Here is a 20,849-nt window from a genome sequence, read left to right as displayed (position 1 = left end):
AAAAAAGAAAAAAAAAAAAGAGAATTGACTGCAGCAGAAGTGAGAAAGGCTAAGAAAGAATTCTCTGTTTTTTACTCCAGCGCTGTTTCTTGCTTTACTGTAGGCTAAACAATCTTCAAGGCAGGGATCATTCTGTACTTTATGTTTATTTGTACATATATATATGGGGGGGGGAGAACTACCTTTATCTTTGTAACCCTTTAACTTGAATAATATTTTAAAAAGTAAGTTTTACCGATTTCAACAACAATTAATTATACTACGTAGAGGAAATGCAAGAAAACTTGTGAGAAGAGCTGATCAGAAGTTATCCTGCATCCAAGGCAGCCATGCTGGTTTAAATCCAGCTTTAAAGCTTAGCCCAGTAGCCTTCAATAATAAGATAAGATCTATAGGAAAGTTAGGTAGCCATAAGGGAAAGACACACTCAGATTTGCACTCTCAGGGGTAAACTACGGGGCGGGGCGGGGGGGGCGCGGAGCTAAGATGAGTCCCCAGATACAGAATATGCCTGGCTGTCCTGCACTGCTACTACACCTTCTCTAAATCCCTGTAGTACTGACCAAAACCACAGTGAGCACAGTTAGGCTCTCACAAGAGCTACATCTATGTACAAGGCAAAAAAAAATTGTATACTGTGAATAAGGGGAACGTGCAGAGCAAGAAGGAGAATATGAGAATCTGAGGAAATTGTGTGTCATGGGGACTCTCAGGAGGTGTGCATTTAAAACCTGCAGACAAGGGAGAAAATATGCGACTTTGCTGGACGGGCAGAATTTACTTTGCATTACAGCATAAAGGCAGAAAGGAATTCTCCTGCTGTGATTTTCAGAGGCCAGCAAGTTTATGTGTGTTCTTCCCCCACCTTTAGAAAAGAGGTTTCTTGTTTCACAGCAGACATTTCCCGTCCCGTTCCTTCCCCACTCAAACAGCTCCTCCATCTTCAGACAGACTTGCTGAGTTGCTGGTTGCACCGCAGGATCCAGCTGTCAGTGAAAATCTTCAGATGTTATTTGCTCTGTTGAACTCCAGGAAGAGGTAACGAGTAATCCTGTGCTCCAGAAGCTTTGCAGGCCGTGCAGGCCAATTAGGCTTCAAACTTACAATGCATTCTCTTATGTATCTCAAGGTGTAAGATAACTAACATGACCGTTGTGTATTGCTTCATCTCCTTCCTAAACTGCATTGCTACAACGCCTTTGAAGTAACGTTTTAGTAAAACAATGTCAACTAAAACCTTCCACCATTGGAAAAAAGGAAGACATAATCTCCGTCTCTTCTGAATATATGTTATCTACCTCTGAAATTTAGTCTGCATGGTTTCTTCAGGTGGAACCTGGAAAGCAGATATGGCCTGTAGCACATCTTACAACTCTTTGGTGACCAAACGCATTTTCTTGTACAAGCCTGTACAGAATTGTTATACTGCTACAACTATGCACTTAATAAAGTGTCAAGTAAGAAATGATTTATGGATCCCAATATAGCAAACAATATGCTTATCTTTATATATAAACTCTTTCCTTTATTTCCAATACACATATATGCATAAATGCAGGGCTGTGGAGAATAGAATATTAAAGCTTGTGTATATAAATAAGTTTATGTATATACATCAGGAAGAAAAAAAAAACAAAACCGTTTAAAGGATAAGTCATCTTAAATACTTTTATTGTTATTGTTGATCTTATTACCTGATAGCATTACAGGTAACATCTAAGAAAAAGAGAAAACATTGTATTGCCAGTTTGGGGAGGGGCAGGTTAGTTAGTTATCCATCATTAGTTAACTGTTTCTTAGTACCTTCAGATACTTGTTAATCTTCCCTCTTGCCTGTACAAATTTCAGCAGCAGATCAGGGACAAATATTTTTTTAAATGGGGAAGTGTAGCCTAATGCCACAGAAACTAACAGTCAAATCCAAAGCATGGTGTTCGAAAATTCTTTTAACTTTTTACTTTTTACTGATTATATTTATACTTGGTATCTTTTTAACATCATGACTGCATGGTAGTTTTAAAATACAGTATTTTAGGTATCAAAGAATTTATGTAAAACATACATAAATTGTAATTCTTATCAGCAGCAGTATATTTGTTCAAGAAGAAAGTATTTTAATTGCATGAACATCAAAGAAATTATTGCAAGATATATTTTTGTTCTATAATGAACGACTCTTGAAGGAAAGATGAATAGCTTTCAAACTCTTCTTTAAAATTATCTCACTTTCACACAAAAAAAAAAAAAAAAGAGCAGAATTACTTCATCCCCCCCAAAAAAATTCTTTTGAATAGAAACTGATAAAATATACTCATGTGTAACTTTATTTGTGGAAGAATCTGATACAGTAATTTCTTGTTAGTTCTACTTTGCGATGAGATGTCAGAAAGCAGAAGACAGACAGAGAAAAAATTGCTATTTGAATAGGTATCACACAAATTTTCCCAGAATGCAGAAATAAGTAGTCTGTACAATTACAAAAAGGTCTATGAGGAACACCACAGGTGTACTGGGTTTCATTCACAGAATTCAAAATATTGGTCAGTAGAAAGAAGAAAGCAAAGGTGGGCTGCGATTTCTTCACTGAAATATAAAAAAGTTTTCTTGATGCTTCCAGGACAAGCTCTGAATGCCCAGTCAGACTCCCAAGTAACAGAAATAATTGCACATTCATGAGCACTGGCACACAAACCTTCATATCAGCAAGCTAAGAGAAAATTATGGCAGTCTAGAAAAAAAGCTTATGAAGACATTCTGGACAAATAATTAGCTTTGGGAGCAAGAATAGAGATTAGAGCAGGTCTTGAGACTCAGGACACTAAACCTCTATTGCAGGCTAACACTGACTTGCTTTGCGAATACGGCCAGTGATTTTATTTCTCTGTTCCTCACTTTCTGTGAGCTCTATGTAGACGTCTCTATTACAGAGGAGTGCTAAAAAGCTGAAAAAGCTAAGTAAGTACAGATTTTGCATTGAAAGGTAATATATTACTAAAAATTACTCCTTTCAAGCCTACTTCAAAGGCTTGTTAAAGGAAACTGTCTGCAGAGAGGGATTACAGAAGGACTGTATAGCTACCTACTGGGACATTTCTATATAGCGCTTATGTTGCTCTTACTGTTTGAGTAGCACCTATTCCTGGACTAGTGTTGTAGACACCCAAGTCATCTTTGTGCGTGATGTGCAGCTTCCAAGGGAAGAAATGCTTCTCAGATCGCCTTCTCCTGCTCTGAGACACCATGAGTTCAACATCTTGATCGGAGAGTAGCCGGATCAGATCACCGTCAGGGTCCCGGTAATTCAAAACAATGTCATCTTGGTCAAACTCCCGCCTGGCAGAAAAGAAATGGGTTGATCCCCAGAAATCAAGGAACGCCTGGGAGGTGTTGCATAATTAACAGTAAACTGGCAACCTAATTCCTTCTGCTAAAAGCCACACAAAGCCTTGTGTGTCTTGGCATTCTTGATACGCTAGTACTAGAAATGATACAGACACATTCATGCTGTATTGTGTTTAAGCTAAGAAAACTGTTAGAACCGAGAACCATTTGCAGTAACACCACATGCCTGTCACAATTAATCTGTGAGTTTGATAAAATTCTCATATACAAGAGCTCACTGTAGTTACGACCCACTTTTGCCTACTTATGGTTGCTTTTTTTGAGGGGAGGGCAGGTTAAGGAATGGAAGAATATTAGCACAGGTGTTCTATCACTAACATTTGCTGTTCTAATGTTTTGATGTTCCAACACCAGATTAATCTAGTTTAACACTAGTTTACCAGGTGTTAGAAGGCGGTGTCCTGCCTCCTGAAGAGGTATATCGGATCCTTGCATGGGGGTATGGCTCTGGTCTTAGAACAAGAAATGGAAACTTCTACCCAGCATAATTCAGTTAGAAGTGTGCGGCATCCATCCTTACTGACAATCCCAAGGCAGACTAGCGTCTTCACAGATGGCCCTAGGCCAAGTCAAAATGCAACTTCTTCAGGACACTTGAAAAGTATTTCACACCCAAAACATGGTGATGACCAAGCAGAATGTGGAAAATCTAGGACTGGAAGGAACTTCAGAAACGTTTAAATGATGTTAAACATACAACTGACTGCTTGCATTGTACCTCATCAATTCCATGAGATCTTTGAATGATGGAATGCTGCTCAGATCCTCTTCCACTGAAATATCCCTATAACAAGAACAAATCTATTCATTATATATCATGACAAGAGAATTGTTGTCATTTCTTCAGCAGTAAACTGGAAGACTATTTTCTTACTACCTGACAGTGCTCATAGTCTCGTCATGGTAATAACAGCGAACTTTATTAACTGTGTCTTCCTGCTGTGGTAAATCTTTTATGATCTTCACAAAAGCACATGGGAAAATCCCAGTGGCATCATTAGCTGTTCCCTGGAATAATAGGAAGTGTTAGAATGAAGAAAACCATGCCAGTTTGGGCCACATGCAGTAAGTTCTGGAATTCAATTAATTTCCATGGAAACAACAGTAAAAATTTTTCTCCTGTAATCAAGAAAACAAAGGCCATGGAAGTGACCTGATGGTATCCCTACAAAAAGATTATACAATCGCATAGTCAAATACAAGGCGGGGAAGTGAAACAGTGTGTAAAAAATTAAAATCAGATGGTTACCAAGGAAGGTCGTGGTGTTTGAGCAAGCAGAGATATGATATCGGCAAACACGCAGTATGTTCTCCTCATCCTTTTTAAGAACACTGCTGCATTGCCCAAGTTCTCTCTAATCAGGCTGACGTGTGTTGTGGTATGAAGCATGAAGTATATAGCAACTCACCCTGAGGCAAGAAACCAATTAATCGCTGAAATGGAGTTTCCGTCTCCTTTCTGTGGCCTTTTTGTGTTCTAATCACTTCCAAAGAATTTAAAAACATTCCAGCAGAAGCAAATGCAAATGAAAACTGAAGTCTAGAGGGCAGAAAACTGGTAAGCTAAAAACCATCAAGGGAGGAAACAATTTCAAATTTGGAGTCAAGTATTTATTCTTGACAGTAAGACCTGATTATGATACAGTTTCTCCTTGAAAGGGGGAGACAGGTCCCAAGGACTAGGAGAGCCCTTTCCAGTCATGTATTTCAAGATATGCTAATAATTCAGTACCGCTATCGCAGTCTTACCTCCAACCAGTCTTTGTTTACTCTGCTAAGTAGATAGATCAAGTCTCCCTTCTTGAAGCTGAGTTCCATTTTATTGGTTCCAGAAAAATCAAACAGTGCCTATGGAAAGTAATAACACTGGAATTATTAATGCACAGAATTACAAACGTGAATCTTTCTTTCTGTTCTGTTCTTGGGGTAAGAGCATAAAGCAGCACCATAGTATGTACTTTGTCCTCACAGATGTATTTCTGGGGAAAGGCCACATACGTAACTGTAGTCTATAGTTCCCACAATTTTTTCTCCTACTCATCACACACAAAAATGCCTTGAAGAAGTGGTTAAAGCACTAGGATAAACACGGCTCTGAGGGCGCTACGTGCTAGGATTCTTAAAGTGCAGGACACTGAGCACCAGAGAAATAAATAAATAAATATCAAGACGTTGAAAACACTTAAAAGCAAGTAAGTCAATAGAGCTGAAGACAACTCACAACTTGAAAACTTGAAATCCTGAGAACTGAAAAAAAATATGTTTCTTTTCTGGTTGCAGTTTTACAGCTTTCTGCTGAAAAATATCATGAAGAGCCTCAAAAAAAATGCAGAAGTGTTGTGTCCTAATTTAAAGGTAACTAACTTTGGTTTTACATCTAGCTTTCAGCCTGTATGCTGAACAGAGAGATTTGGGAAGTCTGGGAAATTGACATGTAGTTAAAATGGAACTTGGATGCCCGCTTCAAGGGGGGGTGGGGGTGGGAAAGGAGCTAAGCAGATACTACCACCCTAACCTGCTGTCCTTGAATAAATAAAGTGGCTGAGTTATCAAAAATGCATATCTCTCATTGTTCTTAGAGAACACGGTAGGCATTTAAATGCTCTTAGAGGAGCAAAAATGAAATGGTGTTCTTTATTCTGTGTTGAGATGGTTCTTTCAGTCTTGTTAATGCCAAGAGTTCTCCTAATAAAAAAAAGACAATGGCTACTGTTGTGCTAGACGTTCATATGTCTACGCTAATAACTCTTTCAAAAACCTTTTTTCATCTATTGAAAAGTTATGGTAGGTATATTCAATATTAATAAGTTACTAGGTAACACCCAAGACCTGTCATACTCAGTGTAAAAAACAAAACCAACAAACCTCCAAGCACTTGCATCGGGTTTTTTAATCTCACATGGCAAAGTCACGTGTTCCAGGAAGAAAGAACATGCTCAGACAAGTGCTGGTTACAAAGCCATTCCATGTGCTTAATACCAAGACAATATACAGCAAAAGACAAGGGTATAGGCACTTTTCAGTAAAACACTTATGTTACAGAAAATACTAAGATGCCTCACCTGCAAAGCTTTTAAACTTCTGCTGAAATCAATGAGACTGAAGCTTGTGCTTGTTTAAAATTTAATTTATGTGTGTCACTATGTAAACGTGGACCATTTGGCAGCAAGCTGTACATTTTTAAGGCCAGGCTGGATGAGGGTCTGAGCAAGCTGACCTAGTGGGTTGTGTCCCTGCCCATGGCAGGGGGGTTGGAACTAGATGATCTTTAAGGTCCCTTCCAACCCTAACAATTCTATGGTTTTATGTCTCTCAGTTTCAAACCTCCTGTCATTCTGACTCCACAATGGACCTTGTTATTACTCAAGTGAGGAGGAACAGAACACTGCTTTCCACCTTTTGTTTCATTCCCTGTTGTTAAAATCAATTGCTTTCCTGTGTCGATTTCACTTTCCCTTCTTTCCCCAAGCTCTAATTGGAAAAGGCAACTTGATCGATGAGACACCAAAGTAAAACAGAGCTTAATCTCCCATCTTATGACAGATTGTGCAGAGTACTCACCTCAGCCCGTGGAGCTGCCGTGCGGTCAGAAATAGGCACTTGAGGTGAAATGCTCTTACTGCAAAGGAAGGAGACAACAGGGAGGTAAGTATGTCTTCCTAGTCATCAAAAATACTACATGATCAGTAGTACGGTGTCTGCATTTTCATTATTTAAGAGGCAGACAAGCCGTAGATCACTGGAGAAACTGCATGAGAGAGAATCTGTTTGCAGCACTGAAAAAAAATAAATACGGATGCAACAACATTGCCCCAGTTCTCTCTGTTTCAGAGCAGAGCAGCAGCAATCTGATGATGTCTGCTGCTGAGAACAGATGGAATTTTCAATACAGTCAGTATCCTGGACCTCTTTTCCACAGCACTGCTCAGCCCCCCTACTCTGCCTTCTGGGCATCCCTGTTTCTAGCATTTATGGCATCCAGTTCAAATTCTGCCATCATACACACAGCCAGGAATGCAGACACACGTGCAGTTTTTGCACTGTTTGAGGTAAGTGAAAAAGAAGTGGGTCCATCTTTGCTATGTTGAAAGGAGAATTATTTTGTCTGAAGGGTAATGAAGTAAGACGTCTACTTAGCAGTTCTCCAAAGGGGTGTCAATGTTGCTATGTAGGACAGGCCCCTGTTTAGACAAAGGACAGGAACAAATTTAGTTTCATTTAGTGTCTGAACCAGATCTTACTGAATTCAGTGCCAAAACTCACATTGAGTTCAGTGGTGCAAGCCTATGTCCTTAAGCTTGGCCTGTATATTCTGCACATTATAGTAGGTATTATAGTAGGTATTACCATTAAAAAATTATCAAGGAGATAGACCTGAGCAGCATCTTTTTAAAAGCAAGCTATACTCCTATTTTGGAATTTTCCTTTAATGCGAGTATCACATCCACTTTAAAAGTTAGAGATTACTGAAAACAAGAAATACCCTGCATTCACTCTACCACAAAGATACTCATCTTAGGACTTCATGGATTTACTTGGGAAACACAGTGGTGATCCTCATCTCTCCCTGCGAAAACTGGGCAGCACCTCTTACGTCAAGCAATGCTGAAAAAACACATCAATCACTTACACTCGGCGTGTCCGTGGGCGAAGCCGTCTCAGTCTGTGAGGCACCTGTTCACCATCAAAGGTTGAGTGGTAGAAGAACAGCCGGACCTCTTCATCCATCAACACCCAAACGGGTAGGCAGAGTAGGTTCTGTGCCAACAGCAAGTAGGAAGCAGAGTGTAACAGTGGGAGAGACCAATTCTCTGTTTATTTACGTGTCACAAATATGCCTCTCTGACCTACAGAATCATGAAGGATACTCGTTACTGCCAGAAATCTCCCTCCTCTCCCTTCTCGCTCAGCAGGACACAGCTGAACAGCTGACAGTTTCTCCTGTTTACTCCTGGAGTTGGCCAATGTATTGCTTCACTCTTTTTGTGCCTGATTTACAGCAGAAGGAGTAAATTGCTCTTTGTGTTTCCCTTCAGAACATGAATGACTGTGGGAAGAAGGTAATCTTAAGTACTGGAAGTCTTGGCCAGTGCTTCAGACTTTCACTGATTTAAAGTCAGGTCTTCAGTTAACCTTCACAAAAAGAATTTCTCTCCTCGATGTTACTGGCTTGTGTCTTCACTGTAGAGCAGGTACACCCAGAAGCTCACCTCACTCTCCTAGTCCTGGAGTTTCACCACTTTCTCATACATCTTGGGGGTTTTTTTTTGTAAGGATAATCTATATGAAGGCAGGGAGTGAGCCTTTGTGAACTGCGTACTCCAGCAGATCCTGCAGTCTGAACAATCTGGGGAACAGGACTGTGGGCTGTCCCATAGTGTGGACACTGTGTCGTCAGGAAAAACAATACAGAGAGAAGCAGATACCTAGGAGTACAACAGTACTGTCTCTCTTAGGTGATTTCAGGGGGTAAGTATCTGCAGCGCTCAACACAATCTCTACCTTAAAATTAAGTTTTACCTTCATGTAGACATTTAGGATAGGAATCCTGTTCTCAGCTATTTCCTTTTTGGCCCCAACATAAACTTTTCCTGGAAAATATAAAACCCGTGACAGTTATTGAAGAAAAAAAAATGGAGTCTGTCAGAGAAATTAAGCAATCAGGAGAAAGTAGGATCTCCAAGTAAATACACATTTTCTAAAGGATTTTAGGTTTCTAAATGAACTTTACCACAAGTGGAGGGACTGCCAATGGAACTTGACTTCTCCATCATCCGCAGCTGGGAGCTAGTTCTTTGTCACAACTACTTCCCTACAACGCACTCCTCTTTAGGACAGCCTGGGGCTGAGAAAGCTGCTAGTCATGCACAGATTTGGTACTGGCAGCTTACCTGGCAATATGGGGAGTGTGCAGGTGAAAGGGCTGTTTTTGCTCTCTGCCCCATATCTCTCCTCTAGTTTGGTGTGCAGGGCATAGAACTGACGATAGCGTCGGAAAATCAGGTATCTGCCACCACCTTTAAGCTTTACTTCAATGACAAACATCTGAAACAGAGAAGAGGCATTCAGGCTGATGTTCATACTAATAAATACTTACCAAATGAAAGTGAGACATACAATAGGAACGTAAAATCGGTTCTGCATTAGTGGGAATATTGTTTTAGGGGCAGAGTGTAAATCAAGACTTCAGTTGAGCATCTGCAGGCTCAAGTATCAGAAAACAAGTTAGCACTAGAGAGTGCGGTATATGTGTGGGTCCAGCTTTCCTGTGAATCCTGTCCCTGTGGCTACTTTCTGCTACATAAACTTACAAGAACACATGAAATCACTAGATACTACTTTATGCTTACACACCTTCCCTCGGTCACAAACAAAACATTTTAGGAAGATAAATACAAACATTTTACAGTAGGATGCTTTGGACATCTAAATCTATAGACAAACATCTAAATGAATTGATTTTCAGAGTTGGAGGCCTTCATACTTCTTTTTGACTTTAAAGTACACAGTTGCAGAAATGATGGTCTGACCTCCTCCAACCACTTTCTTATTTCTTATCTCTTGCCAAAATTGCTTTGCTCTAAAGGAGCCCATGATTTCCATGCACTGACCTCCGAATCACATTGCAGCCAGATCCTTCAGAAAACATAAAGACAGAGAAACCAAACATCACTATATTCCAGAGAAAAACCTGGATACTGCAGTAGGAAAGTTTTATGAGCAATGTCTCCAGCAAAAGCAGCACATCCTGCAGAATTCAGACTAAGCTGATCTTATCCAAAACCCCTTTTCAGAAAATCTCACACTGCCTTTCCCTACTATTCCCTTCCTCTGTGCTCTTTCATGATTTATTAATATGCTACCTTCTGTGGAGATGGAAGCGTCCTAACTTGCCAGTACCATGCAATAATGAAGACCCTGCCCTTCTACCCTCTTTGAATTCTTTTTCCACTATCTTCACCAAAGATGCAGCACTCTAACAGTAAATAAATCAGAAATTAGGTAAGAATTTAGAAAACAAGCAGTGTTAGAGGATACCTCTGTCACATTTAACCCAGACAAATTTTTAGACTAAATCTGTGATAGACCAACCTCCATTTTAGAAAAAAAGCAGCACTGAGAAGTTCTCCGCATGGAACTATTCATGCCAAAAAGCAACTACACCAGATTAACTGCATTTTGCTTCCCACAACCAACCCAGTCACAGATGAGGGCATATAGAGACAGGATAAATCTCCCTTCTTACATAATAATTAGAAAAGCCTTTCTTCTCTTCAATGTCTGCAATGTTAGCTGAAACAGGTACATCATCTGGAAGCTGGTCAAAATCACTGTGAAGCAAGAACAAAAGATTTAGGTTACTCATGCTGGCACCAGCCTTTGGAGGTTTCTATGCCATACAGAACAAAGATAGTTAGGCAACTTCACATTGTATAGTGTCAAAACCAAGAAGTTAGAAACTCGTGGTGTCTTTCTTTTTCTCTGAAGATCTGATCTTGAGATGCCAAGTTTCTATAAGTTCAGCACAAGTCAGTGACCGTTGTGAAGATTCATCAAGCCTGCAAAACATCCCTATCGTTCCTAGGCTTGCTAGAATAGCAGGACTACAAAAGAAATACTTGATCTGGTAAGTTTTTCCTGAGAAACATGATGAACTGTGGATGCATTCTTAATCCTTCCTACAGGATCTAGTAGTCTTACAATAACTCTGCAGCAATATCTCTTATTCTAAGGAGATCATCATATACCATGATTTATGCTGTTATTATTACTGCATTACTGTAGGGAATAGGAAACAGTTGTGTTGTGCTAGGTGCTCTAGAAACTGCCAGCACAAAGCTAATTCCTAAAAACCTTACACTCTACGTGTAAGATGCATACAATGTACCTTATACATATAAGAAAGAAGGATAAGCACAAACAGGAAAAAAAGCAAAGTTCTGTATGTTCTATTAGTTCTATTATGTTCTATATCATAAGCAGTGATGCCTGCATCAGCCGTGAAAATGTTGTCAAGCTTTCTTGTAAATATCACAGTAAAGCACACTCTTAGAGAGGCTTTGAAAAAAAGAACAAGTAGCCTCGCAAATACTTACAGGGAGACCTCCCAGTCACAGCAGATAAGCTGAAGCAAGCACAAAGATAATTGTTTGAAAATGTCAAAAATGTGTGAAGGAACACATGATAGTGGGCAAGGTTAGAATAAGCTTTACTGATCCCAGAAAGTATTGGATTGGAAGCAAGAGAGAAGGAAGTATCCCCGCGGGAACACCCGAAGAGCAGCCATATGACCACACTCTCATGTTTCTGGACTATATTGTCCGCACAGTAAACCAGCATGGATTGGCACATGCCTTTTCCTCGGGACCTTCTACCTCTTTGACAAACAGAAACAAAATCACCTTTGCTTAAATCTTAGAACTCAATGTTGTTAAAATGGTATTTATATTAACATTTCAGTAAAAAGGATCAAGAATGAAGGAAAAAGGATAATAAATGAGGTAGAGAGAAAGAGAAACTTTAAAATGGATCATCTAAGAAATGCCAAGCTGCTGTGATGTTCAATATTCTGATAATACAAAAAACACAGCAGTTGGCTCAGTTTATTCTGCTAGGAGAATATCCCAAGCAGGGGCTTCCACAATGCGTAGCCCATCTGGAAAGCTGAAGTAATGATGCAAAGTCTTGCAATAGCTTGCTGTACGGGGAGAATGACATGAATCAGCACCACCCACAACACCCTAAATACTGCCACTTACTGTGAAGAGGGATGTGGTTATGGAAATCAAGAGATATAATTAGTCATATCACAAACACCAGTAAAAGGGAAATTGTTTGCAGCTATGAAGAGGACAATGACACACTAATGTCCTAGGTGGTGAATTTTCCCCAGGAAAAGAAGAAAGAAAGTCCACTCCAACTTAAGAAATGGTCTGCTCCACACTGAGCAGCCTAATAGTTTGGAAACAACGATAACAATAAGCTGTTTAGAATCATTAAAGAAGCTTGCATCCAAATTAAACAAACAGATCGTAGCAGTTACATGGAGGCTTGTGGGGAGGCAGGAGGAGGGAGAGACACACTACCTCTTTTCTCGCAGCTGTCGGGGAAGAGACATGGCTTTCAGCTTCTTAAATCCAGATGGCTAAGCTCTATTCCTCCACTTCTTGGGCAGTTCCTGGTTGAATAGGATCAACACGGTCAAAGCAATTCTCCCTGCGTGAATCAAGACTCCTTTGCAAGGCCTCAGAGATCTTTATTTTAATGTTTCAGTGTGGGATGATTTCTTCTGTACCTCCCCACCCCCTTGAGATTGAGGAAGTACTAGAGAAAAAACAGTCATAAAGAAAGACTCTTTTGTGATGTCTGTCATGTATTGAAACTGCCACAGTTGAGAAACAAAAAGCCCAACAAAAAGCAGAAACTGAGAGCCACGTATTCCGTTGTCCACCTCTTCACCGAAACATCTGCCTCAGTGGAAAACCAGTATGAGTGGTCTCAACAAATTCTGTTTTGCCCCAGCCAAAATGTCACCAAATACACCTCTACACTAATGTTTGTAAAATAGGATGAATACTTCTGATCCTTCTTGAGGCTCTGTGATTCCCGAGAAACCTACTTTCCATGGACCAAGAGCCAGGAGGTGGAGCTAAAGAATAAATTTTCAAGTGGGAGCAGAAAGCACATTCAGGAAATTCGACCTTGTCAAACATACAGGTCCAGGGTATGAGGCACAGCAGATTCAGAAATGAGCTTTGAAGAATGGATCAATGCAAGTAAGACATGAGTCCTTGAAAGAGGACTCTTTTCAGCTTCACGTGTTCAAAACAATCCACATTTGCCACCTACAAAGACAGGGTAATATCTCACCCAAAGAGAATCCCGACTGTCCTGCCTTGTACACAAAGGGTAGTGATATAGCATTTGTATAACAACGGTTGACAATCTTTCAAGCAGAAAATAAAATGACGAAAGTGAGGAGGAAACCATCATTTCCGAACACTGCAGATAAGTTGCAGCATAGCTTATCTGCCCTAGTCAAAAGCTGTCATGCACAGTATCTTTGCCTCCCCATTTCAGACTTTGACTCTCTTCCATTTTCATGTTCAATACATATTTGGTTCCTTCTTCTTCCGCTGTCAAGTATAAAAATTCTCATCTGAATGGAGCCAAAGTCAACCAGCATCCTTCAAAATAAAACTCTCTTTACAACTGTAATCATCAGCCTTGAGAGTAAACTGCATTTCAATGCAATTTAATGAAGTAAATTCTTCACCATCTCTTTCCTGTGGATAACTGAAGGCACCATTATAGAATTTGAGAGAGGATTTAGTGTCTTTTAGTCAGAAGGGACCAGGAGAAGCTACAAAATTCTGAACTGGATTTTCTGTGCTGCCCACACAGACTTAGCAGAGTTGGTTTAAGTGGTGACATTGGATGTAAGTATTTCCCCAGACCTTCATATTCTGTGTGTATTCCATTTTCTTGGTTAGGCCTGCTAAATGTGCAGTCCTCATCTACCCTGAAGTCAGGCTCATTATTCCCTTTGCCACGAGTGAGAGAGACAATAATCAAGTTTTCTAACTGCAATCCTCTTGCTTTCTCCTGACATTCAGAAGGAAATAGGAACAGATCACCTTGACCAGAACTCTTAATCACAAGATCAATATATATGAACTCATGAAAATTCAGAGGGGCCCTCCTGACACATGCAAAAAAGATTGTAGAAAGCCCAAGAACTGCACAGACTTTAATAGAAGTGAAATAGAAAGGCTGGAGGGGTGCTTTTAAGGCAACTGGTTATATTTGACACATATCATAGTTTTGACAAGAAAATTGTAAAAAGGATATTCAAATCTTTTCAAATCTCTTGGAAGATAATCTAGATACAATGCAGATACATCTTTTAAGAGACAGAAGATATGACACAATGCAAAAATACTTGCTTATTGTTTACCTGGAGGCATGGCTTTTCAAGAACAAGTCGACAGACAACCTCACAGACAAATTGTCTACGCAACTGCTTTGCTGTAAGATGAGTAAAACTAATTGAGAGCTGCTCCTCAATTCCACTACGCTCTACTAGAGATTATAGCCAGAAATAATACTACAGACTAATGCTAAACCTGCTATGAAAGTCTCTGATTCTGCAATATTTTCCTGTTCTGAACTAAACCAAAACCAAGACCTTCTTTTCTGACAAAAAGGCAGATTCCTACCGCAGAAGAGTGAATAGCTGATTGGTTAGAAGGCTCTCACCTTGAGAGCCAAAGATTTGAAATACTGCTTTGACACGTTCTTCTGTGCCAAATCAGTGTCTCGACTATCAGGTGTTTTCTCTCAGTTTCTACTATTGTGCAGAAATAGTAATTTCTACTATTTGGGCTGAGGAAATGAGCTAGGTCTCGTCAAACCCACATTGTCTCTCTGCTCAAATAATAACTTTATTATTGATGAATTAAATAAAAGTCCATTACAAAATCGATACCGTAATGACAGTATCCATGTCAAGAGATACGTCTGGACTAGGAAAATATCCAATTTCATCAGCTGACATACTCAGCTCTCAGTTTTAGCAAACCCACCGATACAGCATGGGCGGCGTGGTCATCACGGCACTGTGCATCAACCCTTATCCATGTGCATGAGAAAGCAGGCATCCAGGCGCAAGAAATACTCACACATTAATTAATTAAAGGAGACTACTAAGAAAATCCTCAGATGACTGAATCAGGACCATATGCTGACACTATTACATGCCTTTTCGCAGTCCAGCACCCACTATGTTATTTTGGCCGTGAGCGCCTGTGAGCTGTGAAATTCTGGCCTTCTGTCTAATGCACACGCTGTTAGAAAATACTTGTACAAGGATACATAGCACCTTGGAAATCAGAGAGTATCAGCTATAACCAAACAGCCAGAGCAAGCATGGAATTTTAATGGAAAATGGGAATGTAGCCCCTGGAAGTGTTCAAGGCCAGGTTGGATGGGACTTTGGGTAACCTGGTCTAGCAGAAGGTGTCCCTACCCACAGCAGGGGGGTTGGAACTGATTGATCTTTAAGGTCCCTTCCAACCCAAAGCATTCTGTGATTCTATGAATTCACTAAAGATACGTGAACCACTAATAAAAGGTAAATCAAAGGAATATAGCAAATACACTCAGCTGAATCAATTCTGATGACAGCACCACATACCATGTCCTCGAGGGCAGCAGCTACCCTATCGTTTTGGCTGTGCGTGTCTGTATGCTCTAGAATAATGGCTCCTCTCTGATGCACCTGATCTTAGAAAAAGTGCTGCATAGTTATGTTCAACCACCAGCCATAGAACAAATTTGTTAAGTGACAGAATAAAGTGAAAAAGAATAATATTCTTGAAAGATGTCCGGTCTCATCACAGATTAATCTGTAAAAGAAATAACCTTTTAACAATCACTGCATGGAAGTTGAACATCAAATAGATAGATACTTTCATTGAACCTACTGTTTTCAGAAGATATGTGGAATATTTGTTTCTGTAGCATAATACCCATCATTAGCAGTTGAGTGTCTTTTCTCCTGTGGCTGCTTTAGGCTGAACTGCAACTGATAACACTGATTTGGGAAAAGTGATTTGGGGCTATATGCCATTTTACAGTCATATTACATACCTATACAGATTTTGCTTTTATGGTAACCATCAGCTTTCCAGAATGTTTTAACACATTTTTACAATATTTATTTTCAAATACAGTCATATTTAAACTGCTTATCGTTATTACAATAGCTCATGAATAATGGATTACAGCTCTGCAAAATTTGTGGACAAAAGTTACATAAGATAAGGTACTCATGTCTGCCCTGTAATCTTCAGTGCTCTTTTGCAGGCAGTGCTAGAAAATCCTTAGAAGGCTGTTGGTCCAATGGCAAGTAACAAGACTCTTTCTTCAGTATATGCTTTCAGGACAGCTGAAAACAAACCCATCCCAAAAAAAAAAAAAAAAACAAACCCAAAACAAAATCAGAAGTTGTTGGAATTTCCTATCTTTGTGAACTTCTCAAAAAAACAAAGAGGAGGTAAGCTGAGCTGACTGGTTTTGTATTCTTCATTAGATAATGGCTCAATCCACATTGGTTGAGTGCATGGATACTCTCCCTGTCACACATTGTGTTGGGAGGAAAAAAGGCACAGGGGTATAGATAAATAGAACTTCAGAAATTTGCTTTGATTTACATCTGGACACAGTTTCCATGAATCCTTGTTTAGGATGAAAAGTAACTAGCAGGCATTTGCAGAAAAGGACTATGATCATGCCCTGCTGATACAAACACAGCTAAACAATCCATCGTGAACTAAAGAAATTTAAAGGTCAGCATCTCCTGCTGCTCCTGACAGTGGAATTTGATGGTGTCATTTCTAGAATAAACTACTACTCAACATGAAAGGACTTCACAGAACCAAACAGCAAAGAAACAGCAGCCTTTTTTTTTTTTTAATCACATTTTTCTTGGAACATCAAACTAAATCCCATAACTGAATCTTGGCTTTGGCACCTCAATTGCTTGAGCAAAACAAGGAATGAGTATTACAGGAAAAAATACCCCAGAAAGTGAGGTTTTGCTTTAGCTATTTTGGAAATATGCATTCAGCAGTGTCATTCTGGGTTTTGTTAGTTTATGATGCCATAGCCAGATCTTGCCAGCTTTTCTTATGCATAGCAATATCACAGGCAATATTGTGATATTCCTCTCTGTGGGAAACAATTCTTCCTTTACAATAAATGTGCTTCCTTTAAAAATCTTTTAAAACAATACAGGATTTCTCTCTGATATAGTAGGATCACTTAAGATTGGTAGAGTTAGAGGAAGTCTTACCAGAACAGTAGTAGCTTCTCCTTGATGAGCAATGGGACTCTTTTTTCTTGCAGAGCTCAGATGGATATTGATGCCCACTACTAGGCTAAGCGAGAAAAACGGAAGCTCAGAAACAGCAACAGAACATTTCTTCATCCAGATAGCATATTACTTCCAGAATAAAAAAGGCAAACAGAGAAGAAATAGGGCAGAGCTTGCTGCTGCTACTGTGTATGACAGATGTGAGCTGGAGGTGGACCTGTATGCTCCAGTCAACTACCAATGTCAAAATCTGGTAACTGTCCATTCCAGACAAAGAAGCAGGATAGCTCCATCCAAGAACTCCTGAGAGAGCTATGCCTACAACCATTCCTCCAGAAGCTTACTCCCTAGTTGTGTGTGCATAGCAGCAGTGACCCTTTGTGGCAGGAAAGTCTCTGTGTTTTAGTCTCCTAATCATCTTGAGAGTCAAAAATTTGTTGGAGTTATTGCTACTCAAGACAAATAAAACGCTGCTTCATCTGTTTCGCAAGTTCAAAAGACTTGTCAAAATTACTCAAAAAAAAAAAATCACTGAACTTTCCCAAATCTCAAAATAGGGCTGGGATTTGCTAAAATTTGTGCAGTGATGCATTCAAACCATCCTACACTGTTCCTAATAGTTTAATTTCCCCATCCATTTGATGAAATCCTGTGACCAAATTCCTTTTACTTAATTTAGAAACTTTAGATAACTGCCTTTAGTTAAGTGGAAGTTCTCTGAACAGACAGAGAAGAGAGACAGGCACTACTGGCCAGTAAATCAGACCTCAAGTGGGCCAATTCCCCCTCTGAAGGTTTTATCTGTCTCCTTGGAATATACATGAATTATAAAATAACCATATTCCCAATTTTGACACCTCAGGTTCCTAATGTTAAGGAAATAAATCTGTGCCTTACTGTGGACCTAGTTATTACTGGTATAAAGGTACCTTCCCATTCGGGACTGAGCTATATTTGGATATGCACTTTTACACTGGTATAATTGTCTTTACCCTAGGGGAGTTGTACTACTTAAGCTACACTGATATAGTCAAAGCAGCACAATTTTCTGGTGCAGACACATCCAGTCTGCTTATTATAGAGAGTTTACGGCTCATTTTATAATCGTTCATAAATTAGGACAATATTCCCTAATAAAATTGGGGGGCAAGGGGGCTAGAGATTAGGATAGGCAGGCAAGTGGCAAATATAGAGGCAATAAGTATCAAGATCCTGTAATTTTCAAAGTTCTGTTCTGTCAGTATTCCTCACAGCGTATACTTATAGCCTGCCTCACCTGCTGCCTCACCTACTGGTCTTCTATTACTTCAGCCTTTATTCCTTGACAGATAAACTTGTGGAATGAGTCCATCAGCTTATTGTACCAAAAAGCAAACTGTTCTCAAGCCAGCTGCCCGTCTGACCGTTTCACGTGTGGAAGGCTGGAATTTGTGTCTCCAATACCTCAAGAGACAGAAGGCTGCCTTGTTACCTGAGGCCGGGTCTAAATAAGAGACCTCAATTAACTGTATTCAGTTCAGCCACTGGCTTGCTACGTGACTCCTTGTGCCTCAGCTTTGCCATCTGTAAAATGGGGCTGACAGTAATACTTTCCTCATGGGCAAGAGTGAGAAGGAAAAAGGCTCAATAGAAGTATAATTCTTTGGGAAAGTCAGGTGAAAAGTGAGAAATTACAACCATTATCCTTAGCAACCCAAGCCTTAGCACTAAAAATCACCTACAGTGCAAACTGAAAACAATATAAATATGTAGCTTTTTAAAAATGTACCAGTAATGCTCTGATGCCAGGCCTTAGAACTGATTCCGGAACCCTTAGAAAAGAACGTAGTTGCTAAACTATCAGATATGTTGAACAGCAGAAGCCTGCCCTACTATGGAAAAGAACAAGGAAACAAAATGAAGAATAGCCGTCTGTCTCAGAGCAGTATCTAACCCAGGAATACATCACCCTGCTTGTGGATTGCTACAATAATCTGAGACAAACAAAGGTAATGGGGGAATTTGAAGCTGTGATTTCAAGAAATGACTATACGGTGAGAGTATCAGCTTAGGAAATTCCCTGTCTTCACGTACTCTTGCTTTTTCCTGCCCCACTGGAAGGCACGTCTGACGCTGTGCTGCAAAACACATCAGCTAAGTGGTCCAGCTGTAAAAATATTTTTTTAAGCCACGGATCAATTTCCCAGCCCAGCTCACAGCACAGAAATCAATATGGAGAACGAAAGGGAAGGAACACATTAAACCAGCATTGCTGCCTGATAACTTTGTCTTACAAAAGCATTCTGACAACACAGTGGATGTATGTGTGTACATGTACATCCCCAAACAATTTAGGCAAGCGTACATTTATGTCTCTTGGCAATCCATCTCCACATACAGATGCTAATGCAGCCTCTCTCATGCATATGCTTCAGGGCAATCTAACACTGTTGTGGCAAGGATTTTACTGCTTTTATGATGTAAGGAAGGAGCCAAAACACACCCTCAAAGCGTGACCTTTTCTGTAACAGTTTTTTCTGAATGAGATAGCTGCTACTGAGATAATATCTAAAGAATCTAGCCCTTGAATAGCTGCTTCTCTCTGCTTAAGTGCCTTTGCCCTGTTTGCCAGCACCTTCTTTAGTTTTCCAGATTTCACTACAAACAGCTTGTGTAAGCTATTGCAGAATTCAAATGTAATGCCACTACAGTGGGTTTCTCACCAGGAATCAGACCACAGGAAGGTGGAAAGGAGAGCAGAAAACTGTGTGTCAACAGGACTTCTTCATGAGCTAAAAGTGATTTCCTTGAAAAAAGAGAAAAAATTAATAGATCTTCAGAATAAAGAGCAAGTGAAGGGGGGAGAGAGGAAGAGAAAAATCAAACATCCCTGTTACTACGACATGCAATAAAATCTATTTACTACCCAAACAATCTTTGCTCCAAGCCAGCTGGTTCTGACACTCTCAGATGTGTCTGCTGCAAAACAGTAGAAGGTAGAGGGGGATTGATGTCCCATTCCAGTTCTTTCTGTTCCACCTCTCGCCTCTGAGTTCTGCTGAATGTGACATTTTTCCCTGGCGCCTAATACACAGAACTCTGCTGCTAATTTTATGCACAGAGTTCTCATGCTGTGTAATTTGAGGCCAGAGACTCCTCCAACAGCCTGCCAGAGTACACACCCTTCACGCTGTTTCTGCTGCAGAGAAATGGGGGAAGGGAGAAGGAAAGGAGCCAAACAAGAAAGAAGCTTCCAAACTTGTCCAAGATGTTTGGCTGATTTTTGGCTCTCAGATCTACCAGGGATCTATCTCCAGCTCTGCTTGTCCTGTTTGTCAACAGAGCGGTCCAGTGAATTTGCCAGCAATTACAAAGACTCAGTCAACTTAAGGCACTCGCTTTTGTCCTTTTTTTTCCCCACATTAGATTCTATCTGTCTGCTCTAGTACTCAGTCAGGCTGTTGGCCACAAGGCTCTTCCAATACTACCCTGAGACACAATAAGAAGTGATTTCTGCAGGATTATAATCAAGGGTTTAAAAGAGAAACTGGTGCCTCTTTCTCCCCACCTTCGTTAACATCTCTGGACCTCA

General features: G+C 40.0%; 1 protein-coding gene across 2 annotated transcripts; it reads right to left on the bottom strand.

Moving 5' to 3' along the window:
• Positions 1-1,679: 1,679 nt before the first annotated feature.
• NCF4 (neutrophil cytosolic factor 4) lies at positions 1,680-17,966 on the bottom strand. 2 transcript variants are annotated; one of them, XM_063321934.1, is made up of 10 exons: positions 17,258-17,966; positions 10,649-10,733; positions 9,294-9,447; positions 8,923-8,993; positions 8,033-8,160; positions 6,964-7,021; positions 5,152-5,250; positions 4,280-4,410; positions 4,121-4,186; positions 1,680-3,333 (listed from the first exon to the last, which is right to left on the bottom strand). In XM_063321934.1, exons 3-10 carry the CDS (start codon positions 9,445-9,447, stop codon positions 3,105-3,107), a joined length of 936 nt encoding a protein of 311 aa, XP_063178004.1. In that variant the 5' UTR covers positions 10,649-10,733; positions 17,258-17,966; the 3' UTR covers positions 1,680-3,104. The 2 variants fall into 2 exon arrangements, with proteins under 2 accessions (XP_063178004.1, XP_063177997.1); XM_063321927.1 differs by lacking the exon at positions 17,258-17,966 and adding an exon at positions 12,489-12,695.
• Between the last annotated feature and the right edge of the window lie 2,883 nt (positions 17,967-20,849).

Source organism: Chroicocephalus ridibundus, chromosome 1, assembly GCF_963924245.1.
Source record: "Chroicocephalus ridibundus chromosome 1, bChrRid1.1, whole genome shotgun sequence".
Lineage (NCBI taxonomy): Eukaryota > Metazoa > Chordata > Aves > Charadriiformes > Laridae > Chroicocephalus > Chroicocephalus ridibundus.
The sequence above is the reverse complement of the archived record's forward strand: the minus strand, read 5'-3'. Positions and strand labels throughout refer to the sequence as shown.

Coding starts and splice junctions, on each gene's coding strand:
- NCF4 (XM_063321927.1), bottom strand. CDS start 12,520: ATGTCTCTTCCCCGACAGCTGCGAGAAAAGAG. Junction 5,251..6,963: donor CGGCAGCTCCACGGGCTGAG/GTGAGTACTCTG, acceptor TACTTTCCATAG/GCACTGTTTGATTTTTCTGG. Junction 4,411..5,151: donor TAAACAAAGACTGGTTGGAG/GTAAGACTGCGA, acceptor CTATTATTCCAG/GGAACAGCTAATGATGCCAC.